Source organism: Neoarius graeffei, chromosome 23 (assembly GCF_027579695.1).
Source record: "Neoarius graeffei isolate fNeoGra1 chromosome 23, fNeoGra1.pri, whole genome shotgun sequence".
In the NCBI taxonomy this organism is placed as follows: Eukaryota; Metazoa; Chordata; class Actinopteri; order Siluriformes; family Ariidae; genus Neoarius; species Neoarius graeffei.
The window spans coordinates 22,403,861-22,428,894 of NC_083591.1; the positions used below are offsets into that span (position 1 = coordinate 22,403,861).

Sequence of the window (25,034 nt, forward strand, 5' to 3'; positions counted from 1 at the left end):
AACCGGGATGAGGGAGCGTACGCGCTGTCACACACCTGGAGCGCCGTCCTGGAGGAGCGACCTGACAGCAGGAGGCGTGAACTACCTGTCAAATTGGGCGGGACGTTCACGCCTCCTTAGAGTAACATCAGCTGATAAGGCATGTCACCACTCGACATCTGGTGACTGTTTTGAAGAAGGCGGAAGTTTATCGCCGAAACTGTCAAGGTAACATCTTAAAAAATCCTTGTCTTAAGAAACAAATTTAAAGAATAGTTTCAATAGGTAGACATAATGAACTTTCACTACATAATGCATCCTTATACATCCTGTATAGAAGGTTTAATTTGTTTGCATATCATGTGTTGTTTTTAAGTGCTTTGCTGGTTTTTATGTTTATGTATTGTGCACTATTTATTACTTGTCGAATATAGTCCAGGCAATTGAATTCGTAAGTCAATGTTTGCCATCCTGTGTATATATGAATCTGTGTGTGTGTGTGTGTGTGTTTTTATTATATATATATATTATATAATAAATTTCATTATATATATTGTATTATTTATATATATATACACAGAGAGAGAGAGAGAGAGATTTTGCATGCTAGCTTTACTGAGTTCCTAGTGGACCACTGTTTAAAGGAGAATATCCTTAAAATTCAAGATATGTGACACGTTTGCATTTGTCTAACTGTAGTCATTATTAAGTGAGGGCAGAACAGGTGTCACATTTGAATAAAAATGACAAAAGATACTATTATTTCTAAATAACTTCATTTTAATGCAGGATGCCAATTATTCTAGAGTTGATTATGGTTCATTTTGTAAGTAAAACTGACCTTGTATTATGGAATGGAATCTGTATATTGCTTTCACTATTAACCAAGGTCCTAAAAATACAAAACCTAAAGACAGAAATAGACTGCAACCCCACTATAACGAACTCCTTGGGGGACCAAATAGTTCATTATACCAAAAAGTTCACAATACTGAAAACGACCCATTTGTCATGCCAAACACTCACTCTTACATAAAATAAGACCAACTGTGTTTAATTTACATTTTCGCTTAATTCGTTTACAGATTTACAAAATAAAGGAAATAAGTCACTCTTAACTAATAGAAATAAGGCACTCTTAAGGAAATACGTCACACTCGCCATCATCTGCTTGCTGCATCTTCTTTCTTTTCAAACCATCATGTTGATTGCAGTTATGGACAAATTATTGGAGCTCTTGTTCTTTTACATTAAAAGTTCAAATTGAATTTTTCGGGATACCACATTCTTTAGAAAAGATTGCTGCTTTCTCACCATGTTTTCAACAGTCCAGGATATGAAGTTTATCTTCGACAGTGTCACGTCCACACATGCACAGCAGCACACCTTGAACTGCTGCTCACTTGCATGCATGCAGCGCCATTAGGACTAAGTACTATGCACCTGCTCCGGATTAGTGTGCAATCATAGTGCGCGCTTATAAGGACTCTCACGACACACAGACTTTGTAAAGTATACTGCAATGTGTTGTACTTTGTATCTCATGTTCCCAAGCCTTTCGTAGCACTGTGTTGATATTCTGGTTTCCGACTCTGTTTTGTATTTTGGATTATGCCTTTGTCTCCACCTTTGATATCCTGTCTGTGCCTCGCTCAACCATTGCCTGTTTCTCAACTCTGATTTTTGATCACTGATTTGGATCTGTTTGCCAGCATGTTTTTAAATAAAACTCTTCCAGTGATTACATCCATCTATCGCCTGCATTTTCTGACAGATGGAGAGTACCTTATGTTTAAAAGTAGACACGACAACAATGCTTACGGAGTAAAGACTCGAGTAAAACTACATTTAGCTTGTAAAATAAAGTCCTTTTAAGGGATTTTTTGAAGTCAATGATTACCATACTTGTTAGTGATCAACAACTAATTGAGGCTAGTTAGGACTTTGTTTTATGGCGTTAACACGTTGTTAACTTGATGGTGGACTTGATCGCTTATTGTTTGTCTCTGGTGGGAAGAGGAATGCATGGCTCAGTGAGTGTGGGGTTTTTTTTTGTTTGTTTGTTTTTTGAAGACTCCAAATCATTGTCATTAAAGGTGGGGGACACAAACTTAGTTTGTTATATGTGACAGTTCATAGTAAAAGATTTCATTATAGTGGGGTTGCAGTGTAGTTATCATACATATAAGTACAGTGTTTTTACAACACAAATCACATAGCTAGTAAAAGCAAGGAGAACAGGGTTTATTTAAGAAATTCGTATGTATGAGAGAGTTTTATAGAGATCATAAAGTTATTGTACACCTACCTTTAGCCATCTTATTCAGAACCATATCAATCAGTATGTATGTCCCAGTCCTCCCTGCTCCATCACTGAGAGAGAGAGAGGGAGAAAGAGAGACTGACTGAATGACTAACTGAATGACTGATTATTATTTAATTGCAGCATCCTTATGTTCCTGATTATTGTTTAATATACTTGCCTGCAGTGAACTATGATGGGGCAGGACCTTCCTCTGTAGCATTTATTTACTTTTCTGTGAAAAAAGCACACCATGTGTCAAATATTTAGGGCTTATTTTGGTGATATTATGAATATTTTACAGATTTCAGTATATTCAGCAAAGTGTGCATGTGTGTACATACACACAAACATGCATGCACATGTGCACACACACAGACACATACACACACAGTTCATCATAGTTAGGATATTATAGTTCATGAGCTCCATTAGCAACTGAGAGTTTCAGTCATGTAGGCAAAATGCTGTGATATAAGGACTACACAAAAGGTGCAAAGTAGGACAGAAATCAAAAAGTGACATACAGAGACAGAAAACATACTCCCCCAAGTTTAGTGGGTAAGGAAAAAGGATAGAGTAGAACAAGAGCAGCAGAGACCAGAACAGTGCTCATGGAGGTAAGGAAAGCAGGGATATCCCAAGGTGCACTAGGATGTGGAGTAACGGCTGTCAGTGATCACTTTTGTGACTATGCAACTGGAGTCAGAGTGCACAAGCTGCATTAGCACAAAAATGACACTGGCAACCGTTCAAACAATGAAACAGAGAGAGGGAGATGGCAAGGGATTAAATAAAAGTAAAAAATAGAGAGAAGATAGAAGGAGCCCTCCACATACTGATGCGTTTTTGTTTTTTTTGTTTTTTTTTTTGGGGGGGGGGGGGGGGTTGTGTGTGTGTATTAACAGCTTCTTCTGAAGCCATTTCTGTGTTGATTTGGTTTGTGCTTTGGGTCATTATTATGTTGGAAGGTGACATTTTCTTCATCTTCAGCTGTCTAAATGAGATCTGCATGTTTTAGATCAAAATAGATTGGTATTTCGGAACTATCCATGATTGACTCAAATTTGACTAGAACTACAGTCCCAGCTGAAGAGAAGCAGCCCCATATCATGATGCTGCCACCACCACTGTTCACTATGGATATACAGTAGTATTCTTTGGGTGACAAGGTCTCATCCTCGTGCCAAACATACATTATATGGCTAAAAGTATGTGGACACACCTTCTAACTGTTTAATCTCCATAGATGAACACTGGCAGTCAAATAGGCTGTATTGAAGAGCTCACTGACTTTAAAGGTGCTGACTGCAAAGTCATCTGAAATTTTCAATTTTTTTTTTATTGTGCATAGCATTTTCCTATGTCTTGCAAAAACAATATCATGCGGATAAGATGTGATCATTTTGATGTGCTGAATGTCCCTTTTCTTCATTTTGGGACTGTTTTCCTCCCTCTTGAGGTAAACAGTATGACCTTAGGGAAACAGCAGAATGCAAGGAGCTTTAAGTAATTAGCATAACTATGGAACTGGGTCACACCAAGATGGTGATGCGCAGGAAACATTGTGACTCTGCATCGACCTCGGAGAGTTTTGAGTAACAGAGGTGTGATTTGTGGTTTACATTTGCAAATAGATCCGTGAAACAAATGACATATATCTTTTCTCTGTTACTGCTTTTGTGTTATCTTTTCTTTCTCTGTAAGCTCAAAACATTAGGTGTATATCTCCATACTGGCTCCTGTGGAGTTGAGCCCATGCATTCTAAGGCTAAGATAGCTATGCACTAGGAAGAATGATTTAGTTGTCTGTCCAGAAAAATGACATCATCTAATCTTGCTCTATCTTTCAGTTGCACTCATTAGGCAGGCATTCCTTTTCTTTTCCGCTGTTTTTTAGCTGGCAGGAGAGTGGAGTCCGCCGTGTTTGCTCATGCCAACTTGTTTTGGTTAAAAGTAGGTCAAACACACCCCACAGTAGTCACATGATATTGGTGCTCACTTACTTCTTCAATCTCTGGAATCGTAAAATACGGGACACATTTTATCTCTGCAAAACAGTGACACATAGGATACACAGTGTGTGCAGGACTGAAATATCTCAAAACTCCAAGAGCCCAAAAGAGAAGATTTTGCCCAGAATTCAACTTTGCAGTCAGCACCATTAAACATGGCACTGTCATAGGATGTCACTTTTGCCACCAGTTCTGTTCATGAAATTTCTGCCCTGCTAGATCTGCCCCTGTCAACTGCTAGACCATGCAAACTCACAGACTGGGGCCACCAAGTGTATAGCTCATAAAAACCACTTATCTTCTGTGCATCACTCACTACAGAGTTTCAAATTGCCTCTGGAAGTAACATCAGCACAAGAGCTGTGTGTCTGGAGTTTCATGATGGGTTGTCATGGCTGAGCACCTGCATATAAGCCTAAGATCAATATGTCCAATGCCAAACATTGGCTACGGTGGTGTAAAGCATGCTGCCACTGGAGAGCAGTGGAAATGTTGTCTCTGGTGTGATGAATCACACTTCACTGTCTGGCAGTCTGATGGATGAATCTGGGTTTTGTGGATGCCATGACAATGCTACCTACCAGAATTTTCAATGAATTACCTGCAGCACAACTTTCCCCAAATAAAACATGCCAAGCAGGGACACAAACTTGCATTTGCCAAGTGAAAGTCCAGTGCTCTAACAATTACACCATATACAGTATAGTGGTGCTTGAAAGTTTGTGAACCCTTTAGAATTTTCTATATTTCTGCATAAATATGACCTAAAACATCAGCAGATTTTCACACAAGTCATGAAAGTAGATAAAGAGAACCCAGTTAAACAAATGAGACAAAAATTGTCTTGCATACTTGGTAATTTATTTATTGAAGAAAATGATCCAATATTACATATCTGTGAGTGCCAAAAGTATGTGAACCTCTAGGATTAGCAGTTAATTTGAAGGTGAAATTAGAGTCAGGTGTTTTCAATCAATGGGATGACAATCAGGTGTGAGTGGGCACCCTGTTTTATTTAAAGAACAGGGATCTATCAAAGTCTGATCTTCACAATACATGTTTGTGGAAGTGTATCATGGCACGAACAAAGGAGATTTCTGAGGACCTCAGAAAAAGTGTTGTTGATGCTCATCAGGTTGGAAAAGGTTACAAAACCATCTCTAAAGAGTTTGGACTCCACCAATCCACAGTCAGACAGATTGTGTACAAATGGAGGAAATTCAAGACCATTGTTACCCTCCCCAGGAGTGGTCGACCAACAAAGATCACTCCAAGACCAATGCGTGTAATAGTTGGCAAGGTCACAAAGGACCCCAGGGTAACTTCTAAGCAACTGAAGGCCTCTCTCACATTGGCTAATGTTAATGTTCATGAGTCCACCATCAGGAGAACACTGAACAACAATGGTGTGCATGGGAGGGTTGCAAGGAGAAAGCCACTGCTCTCTAAAAAGAACATTGCTGCTCGTCTGCAGTTTGCTAAAGATCACGTGGACAAGCCAGAAGGCTATTGGAAAAATGTTTTGTGGACAGATGAGACCAAAATAGAACTTTTTGGTTTAAATGAGAAGCGTTATGTTTGGAGAAAAGAAAACACTGCATTCCACCATAAGAACATTATGTTGAAAGTCACACTTGGAAGATGCTCTGGACACTTACAGTAATGCTTTTATGGCTGAGGACTACAGTTGACTTGCTAACTTTAAGACTGCAGTTGTCATGAACAGTTTTGCACTCATGTTTCCATTAATGAAGAGTTATAACATCAACGAAACTGAGATTATGTTAAAACCAGTAAAAATGTTATAATCATGTTGTCTGTTATCACCCAAATGAGGTTGGGTTCCCTTCTGAGTCTGGTTCCTCTTGAGGTTTCTTCCTCATGTCGTCTGAGGGAGTTTTTCCTTGCCACTTTTGCCACAGACTTGCTCAATGGGGATAGATTAGGGATAAAATTAGATCATGTTTAAAGTCATTTAAATTCTGTAAAGCTGCTTTGCGACAATGTATTGTTAAAAGCACTATAAAAATAAACTTGACTTGCCTTATCCTATCTGTGAAACATGGTGGTGGTAGTATCATGGTTTGGGCCTGTTTTGCTGCATCTGGGCCAGGACGGCTTGCCATCATTGATGGAACAATGAATTCTGAATTATACCAGCAAATTCTAAAGGAAAATGTCAGGACATCTGTCCATGAACTGAATCTCAAGAGAAGGTGGGTCATAAAGCAAGACAACGACCCTAAGCACACAAGTCATTCTACCAAAGAATGGTTAAAGAAGAATAAAGTTAATGTTTTGGAATGGCCAAGTCAAAGTCCTGACCTTAATCCAATCGAAATGTTGTGGAAGGACCTGAAGCGAGCAGGTCATATGAGGAATCCCACCAGCATCCCAGAGTTGAAGCTGTTCTGTACGGAGGAATGGGCTAAAATTCCTCCAAGCCTGTGTGCAGGACTGATCAACAGTTAACAGAAACGTTTAGTTGCAGTTATTGCTGCACAAGGGAGTCACACCAGATACTGAAAGCAAAGGTTCACATACTTTTGCCACTCACAGATATGTAATATTGGATCATTTTCCTCAATAAATAAATGACCAAGTATAATATTTTTGTCTCATTTGTTTAACTGGGTTTTCTTTGTCTACTTTTAGGACTTGTGTGAAAATCTGATGATGTTTTAGGTCATGTTTATGCAGAAATATAGAAAATTCTAAAGGGTTCACAAACTTTCAAGCACCACTGTATAGCATGGTGTGGCAGCGGGGGCGTGGTCAAGCATCGGTCTGTGAATGGAGGGCGGAGTCAGGGAAGGTAAGTGGTAGAATCGCTGTACCTGATGGGAATTAACCTGTGTTTGTGTGTCTTCCCCAGTGACCGCGCCCTATAAGAGAAGAGGGAGAGCAGAGGAAGGGAGCTCTCCCCAACCAGAACACTGGTGTGTGTGTTAGACTGGGAGAGTGAATGTTTAACACTGAAAAGCAAAGAATAAAAGAGTTTTTAAGAACTCAGTTCTGGCCTGCCGTGCTTCTGTGCTCCACCCACCTGCTCAGATAGTACACATGGCTTTTCTGCTGCTTGTAAACTGATGCCACTTTGTCATTACCATTATATCCTGACTGTTTGGATGCAGCTTTTTACGCAGTTTTTTTTTTGGTCTAACTAAATGTGTTAGAAACATGACGAATTGTGGCAACTTCAGCTTGCCCTAACACCGTTTTGTGCACACACACAAACATGCATGTGAGAGGTGAAAACAAACATACAATCAGTAAAGTATAATAAATAAATATAATGCTATTTAAAAATGGAGGGTTTGTTCAGGATATCCCGTGCAGCCTGTTGTGCACAGATGATGCAGTGATACGATTCTCTCTGAGCAATCAGCAGTCTACTGTGTTTTCATGTCACCATTTGGTTTTGCCTCAGCTTGCTTGGAACCTTGATAAAGGTTATACCAAAATTGTAACAGTTACCATGAATTATCCACAACTTTGGCCCAATGAAAAACCAAAAAAACAAGTAGAGTCGAGTCAAGTTGGTACCATGCAGTGAAAAAGAGCCATAACTGATCATCTGCCACTGTCAAAATATTCTGGTTCTAGCAGGTGTGATATTAGAGACTTGGAGATATTTTTCTTCTTTTCAGATCCAAACAATACAAATAAAGTCTGGTGTGGTAGCTCCTTAATAATCAACTCTTCGATTTTTTACTGACCAAAAAGACCATCACCCTCTGTAACATGTGGTATGGAGATCAAGCAGGATGGAAGTGAGTGAAATCAGTGTAAATTTTATTTAGGGCAAACCAGAAATCAGTGTCCAATTCCAGGCAGGAGTCAGAGTACAGACAGACACCACAACACAAAAGTAATCCATGATTAAAACAAGAAAAACTAGCACAAGTCAAAACTGGGAAATCAGAGTAGAATACATAAAACACAGAACTAAAGTACAACAAAGAAACAAGGCTCAGAACTTATTGACACAAGCATCATAAAACTAAACACGGAAAAACTGAAACATCAGCGCTTAAATGGAATCAAGCAAATCAAAGGTGAACAGGACGGAGTAGATGCCAGAAAAATTTCAAAGGAAAATTAATCTGTAAGTGTAAACAAAGAAGCACAAGGGCAGTGAATAAAAACAAAACACAAAACAAAAGTGCTGTTTGCTCAAGGGGACATGATACATGCAGAGAGCCACAGGCACTTCCTGCTTCCTGGGTTGTTCGCGCCGAGTCCTTTTTCCCGCGAGTGCCGGCGTTAATTACTAATCCTTTTTTAACTTTTTTTCTACAAATAAATTTCCAGTATCCTCTTCATTTTTATTGTACTGTCGCTTTCATTTTTGTACTTTTCACTTTCGCTTTCCTTTTTCCGTTTTTTTCCCCGTTTTTTTCTCTTTCTTTTTTCGGAAGAACGCCGAGACCGGAAGCTTTCTTTTTCTCTCCTCCTGTGTAAAGTCCACAAGCGGAGGCCATCCACATCTGATCTGCTTTAATATCAACAGATCTTCATTTAAGGTACGTGAATCTTTTCATCATGGAACACCTTCAGCCTGTTCAGTGTGCTGAGTGCAGGATGTTTAGTCATTCTTCCTCCGTCACTAGCGATAGCTTTATTAGCTTTACTTGTGATAAGTGCAGATTAGTTAGCTCTCTGACGGAGAAGATTACAGTGCTAGAAGCGCGTGTCCAGGCTTTAGAGCAGGTTAGTGAGCGTGAGAACAGTGTAGTTTCTGTTAGGGAAAGTCTGGACGCCCTAAGTGGAGTTAGCAATCCCCCAACTCCGGCATTAGAGCCCTTACAGCGGGGCGAATGGGTGACGGCTCGGCGGCATAAGCGTAGAGCCAAAGCTACCGCTGAGGCTCGCCCACGGGAGCACCACTCCTCTCCGCGTCACGTGTCGAACAGGTTTGCTCTCCTTAGTGATGCACCCACTGAGAAACCTGAAAGAGCTCTGGTTATAGGGGACTCTATCATACGGCACGTGAAATTAGCTCAGCCTTTAGGGGCACCAGCAGCTTTAGTCAGGTGTATACCGGGAGCCAGGGCGCCGGACATAGCAGGTAATCTTAGGGTCCTAGGCAAGCACAGGTTCTCAAAGATAGTTATCCATGCAGGAGCTAATGATATACGCCTTCGTCAGGCTGAGGTTACTAAGAGTAACTTTGTAGAGGTGTTTAAATTAGCGAAGGCGATGTCCGATGCTGTAGTATGCTCTGGCCCCATCCCAATGCGGCGTGGCGATGTAGCTTACAGCAGGTTATGGTCGCTGAACTGCTGGCTGTCCAGGTGGTGCTCTGAAAACAGTGTGGGCTTTATAGATAATTGGGCTAATTTTGAGGGCACTGCTGGCCTGTTAGGGCGGGACAGTATCCATCCCACTCGGGAAGGTGCTGCTCTCATTTCCTGCAGCATAGGTCATAGTCTCAGAACAGGCCTAGTTAATTTCTGACAATCCAGAGCCAAGGCCAGGGAGCAGACGAACAGGCTAAACCGACTGTCTGCTAGCTGCACAGAGTCGGGACTCAGGGTCCACTACATCGAGACTGTGTCTGTTCCCCAAGCTCAACAAAAAGGTAGAAATTTTCAGAGAGTTTGTTCCAGTAACCTAATCAATATAAAATTAGATCATACTGACTGTACAGCTGCTGCCAGCACCTTTGATCTAAAGGTGGGGCTATTAAATATTAGATCTCTTACATCTAAAGCGCTAATGGTTAATGAACTCATTACTGATCAGGAGTTTAATGTACTGTGTTTAACAGAAACATGGATTAAGCCAAATGAATATATAGCATTAAATGAAGCGAGTCCTCCTGGATACAGTTATATACACCAGCCTCGTCTAACTGGCAGAGGAGGAGGCGTCGCGGTTATTTATAACGATTATCTAGGTGTAACACAAAAACCTGGTTATAAATTTAATACATTTGAAGTTCTTCATACTCATATAATGTATGTAGCCTCGAAAAATAAGTCTACCCAGTTAATTCCATTGCTTATTATTTACAGGCCCCCAGGGCCATATTCTGAGTTTCTTTCTGAATTTGCAGATTGTATCTCAGATCTGGTTATTTCCTTAGACAAAGCTTTAGTTGTCGGAGATTTTAATATTCACTTCGATAACCCAGAAGACCCTTTAAAAACAGCGTTTGTGTCCATCTTAGATTCAGTCGGGATTAAGCAGAATGTCATAGGACCGACCCATAATGGTGGTCACACCCTTGATCTAAGATTAAACGTAGACAATATAGTCATACTTCCACAGTCTGAAGTTATCTCAGATCATTGTCTCATCTCATTCAAAATATGTCTGAGTAATAATATATGCACCTCACCATGCTACTGTATTAAACGTACTTTCACGTCAACTACTGCACAGAGCTTTATAAATGATCTCCCAGAGCTGTCAACTTTGATTGGGTCACTGTCAGCCCCTGCAGAACTTGATCAGGCAACTGAATGCTTAGAGTCAACATTCCGCCATACTTCAGATAATGTAGCTCCTCTAAAAAGGAAAATGGTCAGAGACAAAAAATTAGCACCCTGGTATAATGATGACACTCGCACATTAAAACAGACCACTCGAAAATTGGAACGTAAATGGCGTCAAACAAAATTGGTAGTGTTCAAATTAGCTTGGAAGGAGAGCTTCCTGAAGTATAGAAAAGCTCTTAGTGCTGCGAGATCAACATATTTCTCCTCCCTAATAGAAGATAACAAAAATAATCCTAGATTCCTATTTAATACTGTAGCAAAATTAACCAGGAATAAGTCCACTATCAACACATGCACACCTGCAGTATGTAGTAGCAACGACTTCATGAATTTTTTTAATGACAAAATTGAGAATATCCGACAAAAAATTCAAACTACTAATTTAAGGTTAGACAATGAAAGTGACCTTGTAGTTAACAATATAACTGTATCAGATCATCAGTTAGAATGTTTTACTCCCCTAAAAGAAACTGAATTACTTTCATTAATCTCTACATCAAAAGCCTCAACTTGCATACTAGATCCCTTACCGACACATCTATTCAAACAGATAATGCCTGGAGTAATTGAACCGCTTCTAAAAATAATAAATTATTCTTTTATGATTGGCTATGTACCCAAATCCTTTAAACTAGCAGTTATCAAACCCCTGATTAAAAAACCTGACCTTGATCCCTGTCAGCTGTCCAATTATCGGCCAATATCAAACCTCCCCTTTATCTCCAAGATCCTTGAAAAAGCTGTGGCACAGCAGTTATGCTCATATTTACATAGGAATAACATCCATGAAATGTATCAGTCAGGATTTAGACCTCATCATAGCACAGAGACAGCACTGGTTAAAGTAGTAAACGACCTACTGTTGGCGTCTGATCAGGGCTGTGTCTCGCTACTTGTGTTGCTTGACCTTAGTGCAGCATTTGATACCATTGATCATTCCATTCTTCTGGATAGACTAGAAAATGTTGTGGGAGTTAAGGGAATGGCCCTCTCCTGGCTCAGGTCTTATCTAACTGATCGTTATCAGTATGTTGATATAAATGGTGATATTTCTAGACGTACTGAGGTAAACTTTGGTGTTCCACAAGGTTCTGTCTTGGGTCCACTGCTTTTTTCTCTATATATGTTACCTCTGGGTGATATTATTTGTAAACATTGTATTAGTTTCCACTGTTATCCTGATGACACACAGTTGTATGTCTCTGCAAAACCTGATGAGAGACACCAGCTTAATAGAATTGAGGAATGTGTTAAGGACATTAGACACTGGATGCTTATTAATTTCCTTCTGCTTAACTCTGACAAGACTGAAGTACTTGTGCTAGGACCACATACAGCTAGAAGTAAGTTTTCTGATTACACAGTGACTCTGGATGGCCTTTCTGTTTCTTCACGTGCAGCAGTAAAAGACCTCAGAGTGATTATTGACCCCAGTCTTTCATTCAAAACTCACATTGATAACATCACCCAGATAGCTTTCTTTCATCTCAGAAATATTGCAAAGATAAGAAATTTAATGTCATTGCATGATGCAGAAAAACTAGTCCATGCTTTCGTTACCTCCAGGTTGGATTATTGTAATGCCTTACTGTCTGGATGTTCCAATAAGTGCATAAACAAGTTCCAGTTAGTTCAAAATGCAGCAGCAAGAGTCCTTACTAGAACTAGAAAATATGACCACATCACGCCTGTCTTATCCACACTGCATTGGCTCCCAATCAAATTTCGTATTGATTATAAGATTGACCTTTAAAGCACTAAATGATCTCGCACCACAGTACCTGAGTGAACTTCTGCTCCTCTATGACCCGCCACGCCTACTTAGATCAAAAGGTGCAGGCTATCTGCTGGTACCTCGTATAGTGAAGGCTACATCAGGGGGCAGAGCCTTTTCTTACAAAGCCCCACAGTTATGGAACAGCCTTCCAAGTAATGTTCGGGAATCAGACACAGTCTCAGCATTTAAGTCTAGGCTGAAAACATATCTGTTTAGTGAAGCCTTTTGTTAATGGTGTTTATGAGGTAAAGGAGTAGATCTGGAGGCTCCTCAGACATAGAGTGTTTTGGTAAACTGGGATGTATGGATGCTGTCAGTCCCCACTCACTTGCTCACTCGAGTTTGTTGACGGTGTAGTGGCTGGCTGCTTTATGTCCCGGGGCTCCCTCATGCCTGTGTTACCTTCTGGCTCTCTCCTTTTAGTTATGCTGTCATAGTTAGTTGCCGGAGTCCTTGCTTGTACTCAGTGCAATATGTATACTGCTCCTACTTATTCAAGTGACATTGGGCATACCTAACAACCTGTGTTTTCTTTCCCTCCCCCCCACCCCAAATCTGTCCCTCTGAGTTACATGGAGTCAACAGGAAATCTTTTGGTGGAGAGGGTGGTGACCTCGACTGGCTATCGTAGCCTGCAGGGAATCGGCCGTCAGACATTCTGTCACATGTCCCAGACCCGGTGAAATGTAACTGAATTGTCTTGGCCAGCCCTAAGGGTCCCATCTGCATCTCATCATTGCTGAGGAGTGTGCTCCCATCACCCAATCAAGCATCCAGCCAGAGCAGGTCATGATATTTTTTACCATATTAACATGCCATTGTTGTGTGTTATGCCTGATGTAAAGACTCTCGTCTCTGCGAGCCTACCACACAGATTTAATACTTGTCATTTTTAGGGCATACCTAACAACCTGTGTTTTCTTTCTCTCTCTCTTCCCCCCCCCCCCCCAATCTGTCCCTCTGAGTTACATGTTGATCCTGGGATTGAGATGCTGGCCTCTTCTGCCCCTCGGACCTGCTTGATCCATCCTGGTGCCCTGTGTCTGGTCGGAGTTTTATCGCCCCACTCCTGTGAAGGACGGCCCCATGAGGACAGTTGAGGGTTATACCTGTTAAAACTGTTAATATTATAGTCAGGCTGTCTGTTGTTGCCCAAATGAGGATGGGTTCCCTTTTGAGTCTGGTTGCTCTCGAGGTTTCTTCCTCATGTCGTCTGAGGGAGTTTTTCCTTGCCACCATCGCCACAGGCTTGCTTATTGGGGATAGATTAGGGATAAAATTAGCTCATGTTTTAAGTCGTTCAAATTCTGTAAAGCTGCTTTGTGACAATGTTTATTGTTAAAAGCGCTATACAAATAAACTTGATTTGATTTGATTTGACAGTATGCACTGAGATGGGAAATTCATGGGACATAACCTCCCCCCCTCCACCCCAAACTTTAAGGCATGGCTCCTGAAGTGCCCAAACACTGGGGTTCCTAAACCTCCAAGCTGAACGTCCGCAAGCTGTCTAGTACCTTGAGGTGGGCATTGGCCAGGAGGTACAGGAGGACCAGGGACAGACTCAGTGGAGCAAGGAGGTGGAAGAGACCCCCATGAGGATCTGAACATGCAGTGCCAGAGAAGAGAGGGGAAACTCCAGAGGCCAGGAGAGAGGAGCACATGGAAGAGTAGATGGCTGCACTTGAACCCTCTGCAGGGAACCCCCCCAATTTGGAGGAGCTGAACAAAAGTGCCAAGGGTAGTCAGGGAGACCACAGAAACTGGAGATGGTAAACTAAATGCAAGTGTCCAGCCTCAGCAGGAGGAGCTACACCAGTGTGATGATGCTGGGTGAGAGGCGGTGAGAGAGCATGACCACTGCTGCAAATAGTTGAAGTCTATGTGAGAGCAACAAGAGAGGTACAAACCACACTGAGTGAGGAGGCTGCTCACAGCTTCAGCCTTTGTGTGTAGGAAACCAGCCATCATGTGTATGTAGTTCAACCAGGCATACATGGTCAGTGGTGCAAAGGGTGCAACTCCAAACTACATAGTGACTGGGAGGGGCCCTGTGGCCTGGAAGATGGACTCTTTTAAGTGATGTACCAGGCGTTGCCCTGTATCATACAGGACCACAAGACCAGCGCTCAAGATCAACATAGGGCATTTTGGTGCTGCTAGTTTGCTTTAATGACTTTGTCCTGGACTAAGATGTAAAAAGCTATATGTGTGCATTTTTGCTGCAGCTTTTTTATGTCACTGGGACAGCTGACTCTTGAAGGGGACCATACTGCAGCAACAAGGGATCAAAATCATATAGATATAACTAAATCTTAGATGTTGGCAGCTCTAGGTCATTGGAACACAGAAACTGAAAATAAGTATTAGTAATACACGAAGCATTTTGCAAGACTATAAATACACAGACTTATCAGAGAAAAACAGAAAAAATAAAGGAGAAGGAACCAAAACAAAAACAAAGACACATGGCACTCATCCCTATGGGAACTGGAAGATGCATTCAAAGGGGAAACTTGCAACAAGCACAACACTCATGCTCAAGTTCGATGCTCATCTAACACAACTGGTGTGGATTGAAGCACTTGTTAATTAAGAAAATACATGCCTTAACATACAGATCCAGCAAGACTGGGAAGTACAAATATTTTGGCTCATAAAAGAGCAAACTCATCCAACCTGTTGATAGACAATCTTTATAACATTCATTCTACAATTTTAAATTATATACAACTGAACACAGTTTGTATACTTACAGTGTACTATTTCCTGGGGTTTCTATTTTTCATTGTTCTTAAATCAAGTTTTGAGCATATAAATGTAGCCTTAATATTTAGTCCAGTAAAGCTCCCTAAAATTAAAGGTACGGTAGACTGCCTTTCAGATTTTTCAAGTGTAGGTCATAAAAAGAATTTTCTCTGACACTCAATTATTTTTGTTTAGTCGACCAAAAGCTACTGAATTCGAATCACAGACTTCCAATTTCATTAGGTTTTTTAAAAAATAGAACAATTAATGAGGCCACGTGGCCCTAAATTCTCCACTATTTTTTCCTGCTTCACCATGACCCAATTCAAGATATTACATCATACATCACATGGTGGGCTTTCCCCATTTGCGCAAGGCATTGTGGGATACAAATTTGAAACAGGAGAGAAAAATAGAGGACATGTGTGTGTGAATGAAACATGAAAGACTGACTACAGTAACGAAAAGTGAGAAGAAAAAATTTTATGTTGCAAAGGAAAGGAAACACAGGACCAAACTAAAAAATATCGGCGGTCAGCGAGCACCTCGGTGTGATCAGCTGTTTGTTTAGCGACAGAATGATGTAACTGTCAATGCACAGTCAAGGTAAACCTGTAGATGGCAGTAATGCAACACTGTGGATGCCAGCTGCCGTAAAACCCAAAAGAAGAAGAAGAAGCAGGTAAACCTGCGCATGCACACACTGGACTTCCTCTGTCTGCTTGACTGCACGAAGCAAGCAATTTCACACATATTAATTGCTAGAGAATCCCCTCAAATTAAATAACTTCCCAGCCACAGAATAGCCTGGGGTTGTTTTTTTTTTTTTTTTTTGAGATATTACAGAAATAAACATATATCACAATGACCAAATTTCAGAGGGAACTAAATTTAACCGATTTTATGAAATCGAAAGGCTGTCTAGCATTAACTAATAGTGGCAGAGGTACAGAGATTGATTGAATGAGCAGGAGAATGACAGTAAGAAAGTGAATGAGACGATAACAGGGAGACAATAACAATGTAGTTACAACTAACAGTTATACAAACAGTTGGAGTAACATAAGCAAAAATAGATAAAGTGGTGGTGTCATCAAAGTTCCTTTTATTTCAATAAATGAAACAGTACAAAAACATGTAGATGTATATGTGCACACACACACACACACACACACACACACACACACAGTGCTCATGTGTACCTGCGGAAGTCGAGCAGAGTCTGGCTGGTCTCGGGTGTATGCTGGTTGAGCCAGGTGTGGTAATGGAACTGGGTGACTGTGCGACTTTCATTGGTCTGCATGTTCTTCAAGTAAAAACTACGAACCAGGAAATCCTCACACCACACATGTTCTGACACCAGGTTAACCTACAGAGACATACATGCACACCAGGATAAAACACATACTCCAAAAAACAAACACTATATATTCTTATTATGTAGTGGAAATTCATTATGTCTGACTATTTAAGTATTTTTAATAGATACCAGCGTTGGATTTTAGAGGCAGTGGAGATACGCAAGCGAGCACAAAGGACGATAAACCGGGATGAGGGAGCATATGCACTGTCGCACACCTGGAGCGCCGTCCTGGGGGAGCGACCTGACAGCAGGAGGCGTGAACTACCTGTCAAATTGGGCGGGACGTTCACGCCTCCGTAACGTAAAATCAGCTGATAAGGCACGTCACCACCTGACATCTAGTGACAGTTCTGTCTCAACTATGTGAATTTCAGATGACAGTGAAAGTGTGTGTGTGTGTGTGTGTGTGTGTGTGTGTGTGTGTGTTCTCAGCAGTGTGTATATATGTTGTATAGTTTCTTTTCTTTGGTACCTCATATATATGGTAGAGGTTGGAGCCCTCATCTGGCCAGTAGTGGTAACACTGCTTAACTCCACTTTCTGCTAGAGGAGTTAGCATGACGATCACCACACACCCGCTTTCCCACACCATCTACACAAAACACACATATTACTCACACAGATGTAAAGCTCAGTGTAAAGTAAATAGCAATGCATGCCTGGTTTAAAATTGATAAAGAAATAACACATTGCGGAATGTGTATACAAATGCAAATTAATACAACATGATTAATAGAATAGCATTCAGATTTACAGAATGTCAAAATCAGCAGGTGAAGGTAATTACCAAATTAAACAGCAAGAGCACTATACGTATAATGTCATGTTGAGAGGCAAAATGGTTCTTCTAACATTTTTTTAACCAACTCTGAAATGACACTATATGGCTCTTCTGATGCTTTCTGTGTCAAATATGACACACATTAAAACATATAAACTTTTAGAACTCCACATTTTATCCATTAAAATGTGGATAATAAATAAATAAGGCTTGTTGTGGCCTTATTAAGAAAATTGTTTGTAGGTCTGGACCCAGTGATGTCTTCTGGGTATTTAAAGGCTTGAGGTGCAATTTTGATTTGATTATTTATTGTGTATCACCATCACATTAATTTCTCAAACACACACAGGATTCATGCACACTGGCAATTTTCCACACTGTTTAAACACACACACACACACACACACACACACACACACACACACACACACACACACACACACACACACACCTGCCAGAAGTCAGAAACTGTCGAGGGCAGAGGTCCCTGAGTGGCGATGTAAGCTGGGTTCCTGGGGTCGTGATCCATCTGAGAGAAAAACACACCATCACACAATCACCATGATATCTCTTATAGCAGTATTGTACTTCTTCCCACTCCTTTTTCGAACAATGTGCGGTGTATTGTAATGTATTAGCTCTTGGTTATTTTATTTATTCTTTTTTTGACACTTTTTTCATTTTCTTTCTTTTGTATGTACAAATAGTTACATACATTTTTATACATGTTCGAAATAAAAAAATAAATTCAAAAAAAAAATTCAAAACATGGATATATTGTATAATGCGTATTGTAACAGGAGTCCAGAGTGAATTATAGTAAGAAATGGAGTACAGTGGTGCTTGAAAGTTTGTGAACCCTTTAGAATTTTCTAAAAGTAGACAAAGAGAACCCAGTTAAACAAATGAGACAAAAATATTATACTTTATCATTTATTTATTGAGGAAAATGATCCAATATTACATATCTGTGAGTGGCAAAAGTATGTGAACCTCTAGGATTAGCAGTTAATTTGAAGGTGAAATTAGAGTCAGGTGTCTTCAATCAATGGGATGACAATCAGGTGTGAGTGGGCACCCTGTTTTATTTAAAGAACAGGAATCTATCAAAGTCTAATCTTCACAACACATGTTTGTGGAAGTGTATCATGGCACGAACAAAAGGAGATTTCTGAGGACCTCAGAAAAAGCGTTGTTGATGCTCATCAAGCTGAAAAAGGTTACAAAACCATCTCTAAAGAGTTTGGACTCCACCAATCCACAGTCAGACAGATTGTGTACAAATGGAGGAAATTCAAGACCATTGTTACCCTCCCCAGGAGTGGTCGACCAACAAAGATCACTCCAAGACCAATGCGTGTAATAGTTGGCGAGGTCACAAAGGACCCCAGGGTAACTTCTAAGCAACTGAAGGCCTCTCTCACATTGGCTAATGTTAATGTTCATGAGTCCACCATCAGGAGAACACTGAACAACAATGGTGTGCATGGGAGGGTTGCAAGAAGAAAGCCACTGCTCTCCAAAAAGAACATTGCTGCTCATCTGCAGTTTGCTAAAGATCAGGTGGACAAGCCAGAAGGCTATTGGGAAAATGTTTTGTGGATGGATGAGACCAAAATAGAACTTTTTGGTTTAAATGAGATGTTATGTTTGGAGAAAAGAAAACAATGCATTCCAGCATAAGAACCTTATCCCATCTGTGAAAGATGGTGGTAGGGCCTGTTTTGCTGCATCTGGGCCAGGACGGCTTGCCATCATTGATGGAACAATGAATTCTTAATTATACCAGCAAATTCTAAAGGAAAATGTCAGGACATCTGTCCATGAGCTGAATCTCAAGAGAAGGTGGGTCATGCAGCAAGACAACAACCCTAAGCACACAAGTCGTTCTACCAAAGAATGGTTAAGGAAGAATAAAGTTAATGTTTTGGAATGGCCAAGTCAAAGTCCTGACCTTAATCCAATCGAAATGTTGTGGAAGGACCTGAAGCGAGCAGTTCATGTGAGGAAACCCACCAACATCCCAGAGTTGAAGCTGTTCTGTACGGAGGAATGGGCTAAAATTCCTCCAAGCCAGTGTGCAGGACTGATCAACAGTTACCGGAAATGTTTAGTTGCAGTTATTGCTGCACAAGGGGGTCACACCAGATACTGAAAGCAAAGGTTCACATACTTTTGCCACTCACAGATATGTAATATTGGATCATTTTCCTCAATAAATAAATGACCAAGTATAATATTTTTGTCTCATTTGTTTAACTGGGTTCTCTTTATCTACCTTTAGGACTCATGTGAAAATCTGATGATGTTTTAGGCCATATTTATGCAGAAATATAGAAAATTCCAAAGGGTTCACAAACTTTCAAGCACCACTGTATGTGTAAGTTTATAGTATGTGCTTACAATAGGACTAGCATTGATGTATTCTGAGTTGCCTTGGCTGTTCTCCACTTTCAGGCAAATCCTAGAATGATCATCTGAAACACGTGTATACACACAAATGTCGATTAGTTTTTAGTTCAGTTTTCTGGTGCTTAAAATATGTTCTTTGAAAACAGATTAATGGATTAACTTGTCCATTAAATGTGAAACAAAGTGTATCATAATTACATATGAGAGCAATCTATGCTGTCTGTAATATTGCTTATTTTCTTAAAAAAACTGGAACAGTTTTATATAATTGCCATGAAAAGAGAGCCTATGTGTATATAAAGGCAAATGCTCACAAGGTATGATAGTGGTGGTACGATTCTTCTTGGCATTGGAGTCTCTCTGTCCAACACTACAGGTGTTTGGTTCTGCCTGATATGCACACAGAGCTTCCCACTCCTTCTCTAAACGGTTCTTATTCTTCAGGTGATCCTCCATATATGACTGTGAAGCAAAAGAAGAGATGGAGAAAAACAGAGGCAGACAAAAAAGACAGATGTTAGGTGGTACAATAGGACATTCTTTTTATATAATCTTCACTCAGTCCATCTCTAGCTGTTTACTACTCAATTTGATTATTTTCCATATGTTGCATAATTGTGGTAATGTGTTTTGTCAACTCTACACTAGTCTTTTTCTATGTCTGTGGCAGCGAGAGTGTGGTTGAGCGTCGGGAATCTGCAACATTGTATGTGCTTTTATGATCAGGAACTTAAAGCTGAAAATACGATACATTGTCTTATATTCACGTTTTGATCTCAAACCAAAATGTATTCGGTGTATAGCAAAAGCAGAAGAATTGGCTTTGCTGTGCCAATAGTTTTGGTATGTCTATGTGGTTACCAGTATCATATGTCCAGTGGAAATGTCCATGTTTGTGTGGGCAGGTTCTTCACTCCAGGAGGAAGTGCTCGTGCGGGCAGAAGGGCTAAGGATTGGTCCATCACTCAGCTGGGAAGACACACTGTTAATGCGGGAGGACTGTCGAAGCTCCGCCCTTTCCACTGGGGGCTTCACAGCCATCCGCTGCCGACACAACTCCTGCAAATATGGAGGAGTAAAACAGACGAAAGATGAAAATAATAAAAGAATGCAGGAGATGAAAAGAGTCTGTCTCAAACACACACACTAGCAGTCAATAATACAGCTATCTGTCCAATATTTCTATATTTCTTGTATTTTGTAATTAATCTACAGTCTAGGAAAACAGTCATAGCCTTGCTTCTTCATACCATTCTGGATATTTGTCTTAAGATCGTTGTTGTGCTTTGTCCAATAATCAATTTTAAGCCATTTATTAAGAGCAAATAATCTGATGTGGATGACAAAAATGAAACCTTTCTCTTTGAAAAAGAAGGTGGGCACAAGCTTGAACCTAATATTATAGCTTTTATATAGCTATTATACAGTACCAGTCAAAGGTTTGGATATACTTTCTCATTACTGTAAGTATGTCCAAACTTTTGACTGGTACTATATATTGTACCTGGTAGGTAGCTGTGGCTTCAGTAGCAGGGTCTGTGCTGAGGTTGGTGAGTTTCTCTTTGAGTTTGTGATGTGATCGATGGCGCAGACAGTAGATGATGCTAGAGATCAGCAGGACAACGATGATGCATACGATGGATATTACTGTAAGGATGAGGAACTTCATAGACTCAGAGTGGCTGTACTTAGTAGGAATTTGACTCAACTTAGTCTTCTACAGACACAAAGAGAGAAAGACATAATTGGAGATTCCAGCTGATTGAGTATGAGAATATTTATTTTGATATACAGGCTACTCACATCAGCCTCAGATATACACTATATGGCAAAAAGTAGGAGGATACCTGACCATCATACCCATATATGTTTGTTGAACATCCCATTCCAACAGCATATCGATGGTTTTATGGTATTTTCTGCAAAATTTGTTGGTGGTTTTGTATAAGTTCCCTTGCTAACCTCTTCTGGCTGCATTTTCTGCCTATTTTACAAGGTTTTCTATGTAAGCCCTCTTGTCTTTTTGGTCTGATTCTCTGTACTGCATTTTATATCTGTCCTGTAGCCTCTCAGCCATGGCTTCTATGACCATTTTCTTCAGAACTTGCCTGTTCTTAATGGATTGCCAGGTGTCAGTTGTAATCCATTCCTTCTTTTTCTTATGTGTGTTGTTCCCAGAGAGGCTTCACTGCTTTTATAATATGCTACTCTGATTTGTTCCCACTTGTTGACTTTGTCTAGATCTGCTTATGTGTGGTGTCGTCTCCTTTGGGTGGCACAGTGGTGTAAGTGGTTAGTCGCCTCACAGTGAGAAAGTTCTGGGTTCGAGCCCAGCGACTGGTGGGGGCCTTTCTGTGTGGAGTTTGCATGTTCCTCTGGGTGCTCCAGTTTCCCCTGCAGTTCAAAGACATGTGGTTAGGTTAATATGGGATGGCCTTGAGTGAGGCACCTAGCTCCCAACTGCTCCCTGGGTGCTGTTAGAATGGCTGCCCACTATTCTAGGTATGTATGTGTGCATGGGTTAAATGCAGAGAGGAATTTCACAAGTGTCCTGTTGCTCTTTGCTCTATTCTCCTCAGTTTGACTTTTAGTGCTGCTGTTACCAGGTGGTGGTGGTCACTGCTGATATCAGCTCTCTGCCTCTCTTGGACATTCAGGAGTGATTGTCTCCATGTGCCATTAACCATCAGGTGGTCGATCTGGTTACTGTCTCTTCCACTGGGGGAACAAAAGGTCATCTTTTGGATGTCACAGTGTGGGAAGAGTTTCCTCCAATGATGAGGTCATAGGTAATACAAACCGCCATTTTCTGCTGTTGTTCATTTTTTGGAAGCCCTCACACCTCATCGCGCTTTCATAGTTTGTGTTATTTCCAACTTTTGCATTTAGGTCACCCATTACAATTTTCAAGGTGTGTCATGGTGTCCCTTCTAACTCAGCTTGCAGTTATTCATAGAATGCAGCTTTTGTTTCTTCATCATGATCATTTTTTGGAGCGTAGCACTGGATGATGGTGGTGTTGATATGCTTCCCTCTCATAGGTTTCCATTCCACTAGACATTTTTCCATTTCCTTTCTTCAGCAGGATAGCTACCCCTTCATGATGTTGGTTGTCATCCCTTCCTGAGTAAAGTACTGTCTCCCCTGTGTTGGTCTAATGCCTACCTGATGGTTTCCAGCTGCTCCCACTGATACCAAGAACATGCAGATTGTCGTGTCTCATTTCAGATGTTACAGTTTCCTTGTCTTATACATGGTTTGCACATTCTGGAAACTGATCCTGGTCTTGTATTTGGTGTTCAGGACTTCCATCTTTCTGCCAGTAGCTTCCTTCCATTGTGTAATACTGCCATTCTTCTGAATATCTTTCGAGGACTCTAAAAGCCCATCCCACACAGTAGTGTTAATTTTCTCTGTTGCTGTTTCAAGGCTTTTTTATGGGACTGGGTTGTTAGCCCTGTGCCCAACCCCCAATCTGGAGGGTCAGTGGATTGTACTTCATCTGGCCTCTATCCTTTGATCTGTCCAGCTTGGGTGACCTTACCACGAGACATAGCTCTTGCATACCTCTAGAGGTCGCCGAGACACACAAGCTACCCAATCATGTTAAGGTGGTGATCCTTTACAACATATTTAAAGTTCAAGTGAAGGTAAATCTTTAAAGATCCACTGCACAAATACATTGGGAATACTGGGAGGGCCAGGTTGATGTGATGGTCAGGTGTCCACAAACGTTAGCTATATAGTATAATTTATCTACCAATATATCATTTACAAATGTGTCTTACTTTAAGAAGCAGAGTGCATAAATGACAGAGTGAGAAATTGAATTTCTTACATCAGTAACTCCAGCCTCCAAAATGGTGACTCCAGCCTCCTTCTCCAGTGCAGCCTTCTGACTAACTGATTACACCCACAGCAAAAGTGTCAATCTTGACATAAGTACTTTATTGGAGAGTGACAAAAAGTGTACATGTTTGCATGCGTAAAACTCTTACCAGCCACACTGACAATGGCAGCTGTGGTGATATTCTGATCATTAGCGCGGACCTGGAATGTCACAGCTGGACCAACAACACTGCACACATTAACATGCAGAAAATGAAAGATGTAGGATTGTGTAATGGGGTTACTGGTGTTATGCATGTGGATGTAATAAGGAGCTTTTAGTAGGACATTTGATAAATGACTAACAAGTTTACAGAAGACAGACATAAAATGCAAACCTTATGTCTGTCTAAGGTAAAACCGTAGTGTATGTGTACACAAAAAATAAAGAATGGGATTGTGACATCAGCCAAATTGAGCAACACAGGGCTTTGTGGGACTTTAGGGCATGGAATCTATGGTAGAGAGCAAGTAATAATATTAATGGAGGTAGCATTGCAGTGGTGTTTATATTATCCAAATTTAAAAACACAGTGTAATGGCTATATTATCAATTGCCATAACCATTATCACGACCTGCGTGGAAAGCTTATCACAAATGGAGTGTAATATTTCAGCTTTCCTGCTTTGAAGAAAAACAGTGGAACTGGATTTGAAAAATAAATTGGATTAATTTGATTGGACATTGCAATAATTCACAATTATTATTTCATTCAACAGTTTGCTCTGACAGCACAGGGGTGCAATGGTTTAGCATTGTTGCCTCATAGCAAGATGGTACTGGGTTTGGAACTTGTGGCCGACTGGGGCCTTTCTGTTCAGAGTTTGCATGTTTTCCCTGTGCCTGTGTAGATTTCCTCTGGGTGCTCTGGTTTCCTCCCACAGTCCAAAGACGTGGATTAGGTCAACTGGCTGCTTTAAATTGCCCGTAGGTATGAATGTGAGTGTTGTTCATCTCCATGTTAGCCCTGCAATAGACTGGGGACCTGCCCAGGGTGTACTCTGCCTCTCGCCCGAAATCAGCTGGGATTGGCTCCAGCTTCCCCGTGACCCTGATGGGTAAGCGGATGGATAATGGATGGAAGTTCAGAAAATAATAATACTTCTACATTGCTCAGACTACTTTACATTAATTAAATCAAGCCCTCAAGTGTTTTAAGTAGAAGCTACTGAATTTTATAAGTACTGAGTCAAATAATCTTTTGGGTTTTTTTTTTCCCCAGTGTACTCAAAATTTTCCATTTTAAAGTTTGTTTTAATTCT

The 25,034-nt window shown here is 40.6% G+C and overlaps 1 protein-coding gene across 1 annotated transcript in view; it reads right to left on the reverse strand.

The window, feature by feature from the left end:
* Positions 1-25,034, reverse strand: part of slco5a1b (solute carrier organic anion transporter family member 5A1b) — a 136,175-nt gene that overhangs the window by 25,817 nt on the left and 85,324 nt on the right. The window contains exons 11-21 of the mRNA XM_060905291.1: positions 23,882-23,961; positions 23,722-23,786; positions 21,388-21,600; positions 20,745-20,942; positions 20,198-20,345; positions 19,875-19,948; positions 17,923-18,000; positions 17,163-17,282; positions 16,530-16,696; positions 2,463-2,516; positions 2,288-2,352 (exon numbers count right to left, since the gene is read on the reverse strand). Of these exons, the coding sequence (XP_060761274.1) occupies positions 2,288-2,352; positions 2,463-2,516; positions 16,530-16,696; positions 17,163-17,282; positions 17,923-18,000; positions 19,875-19,948; positions 20,198-20,345; positions 20,745-20,942; positions 21,388-21,600; positions 23,722-23,786; positions 23,882-23,961 (1,262 nt within the window). The remainder of the gene's footprint in view (positions 1-2,287; positions 2,353-2,462; positions 2,517-16,529; positions 16,697-17,162; positions 17,283-17,922; positions 18,001-19,874; positions 19,949-20,197; positions 20,346-20,744; positions 20,943-21,387; positions 21,601-23,721; positions 23,787-23,881; positions 23,962-25,034) is intronic.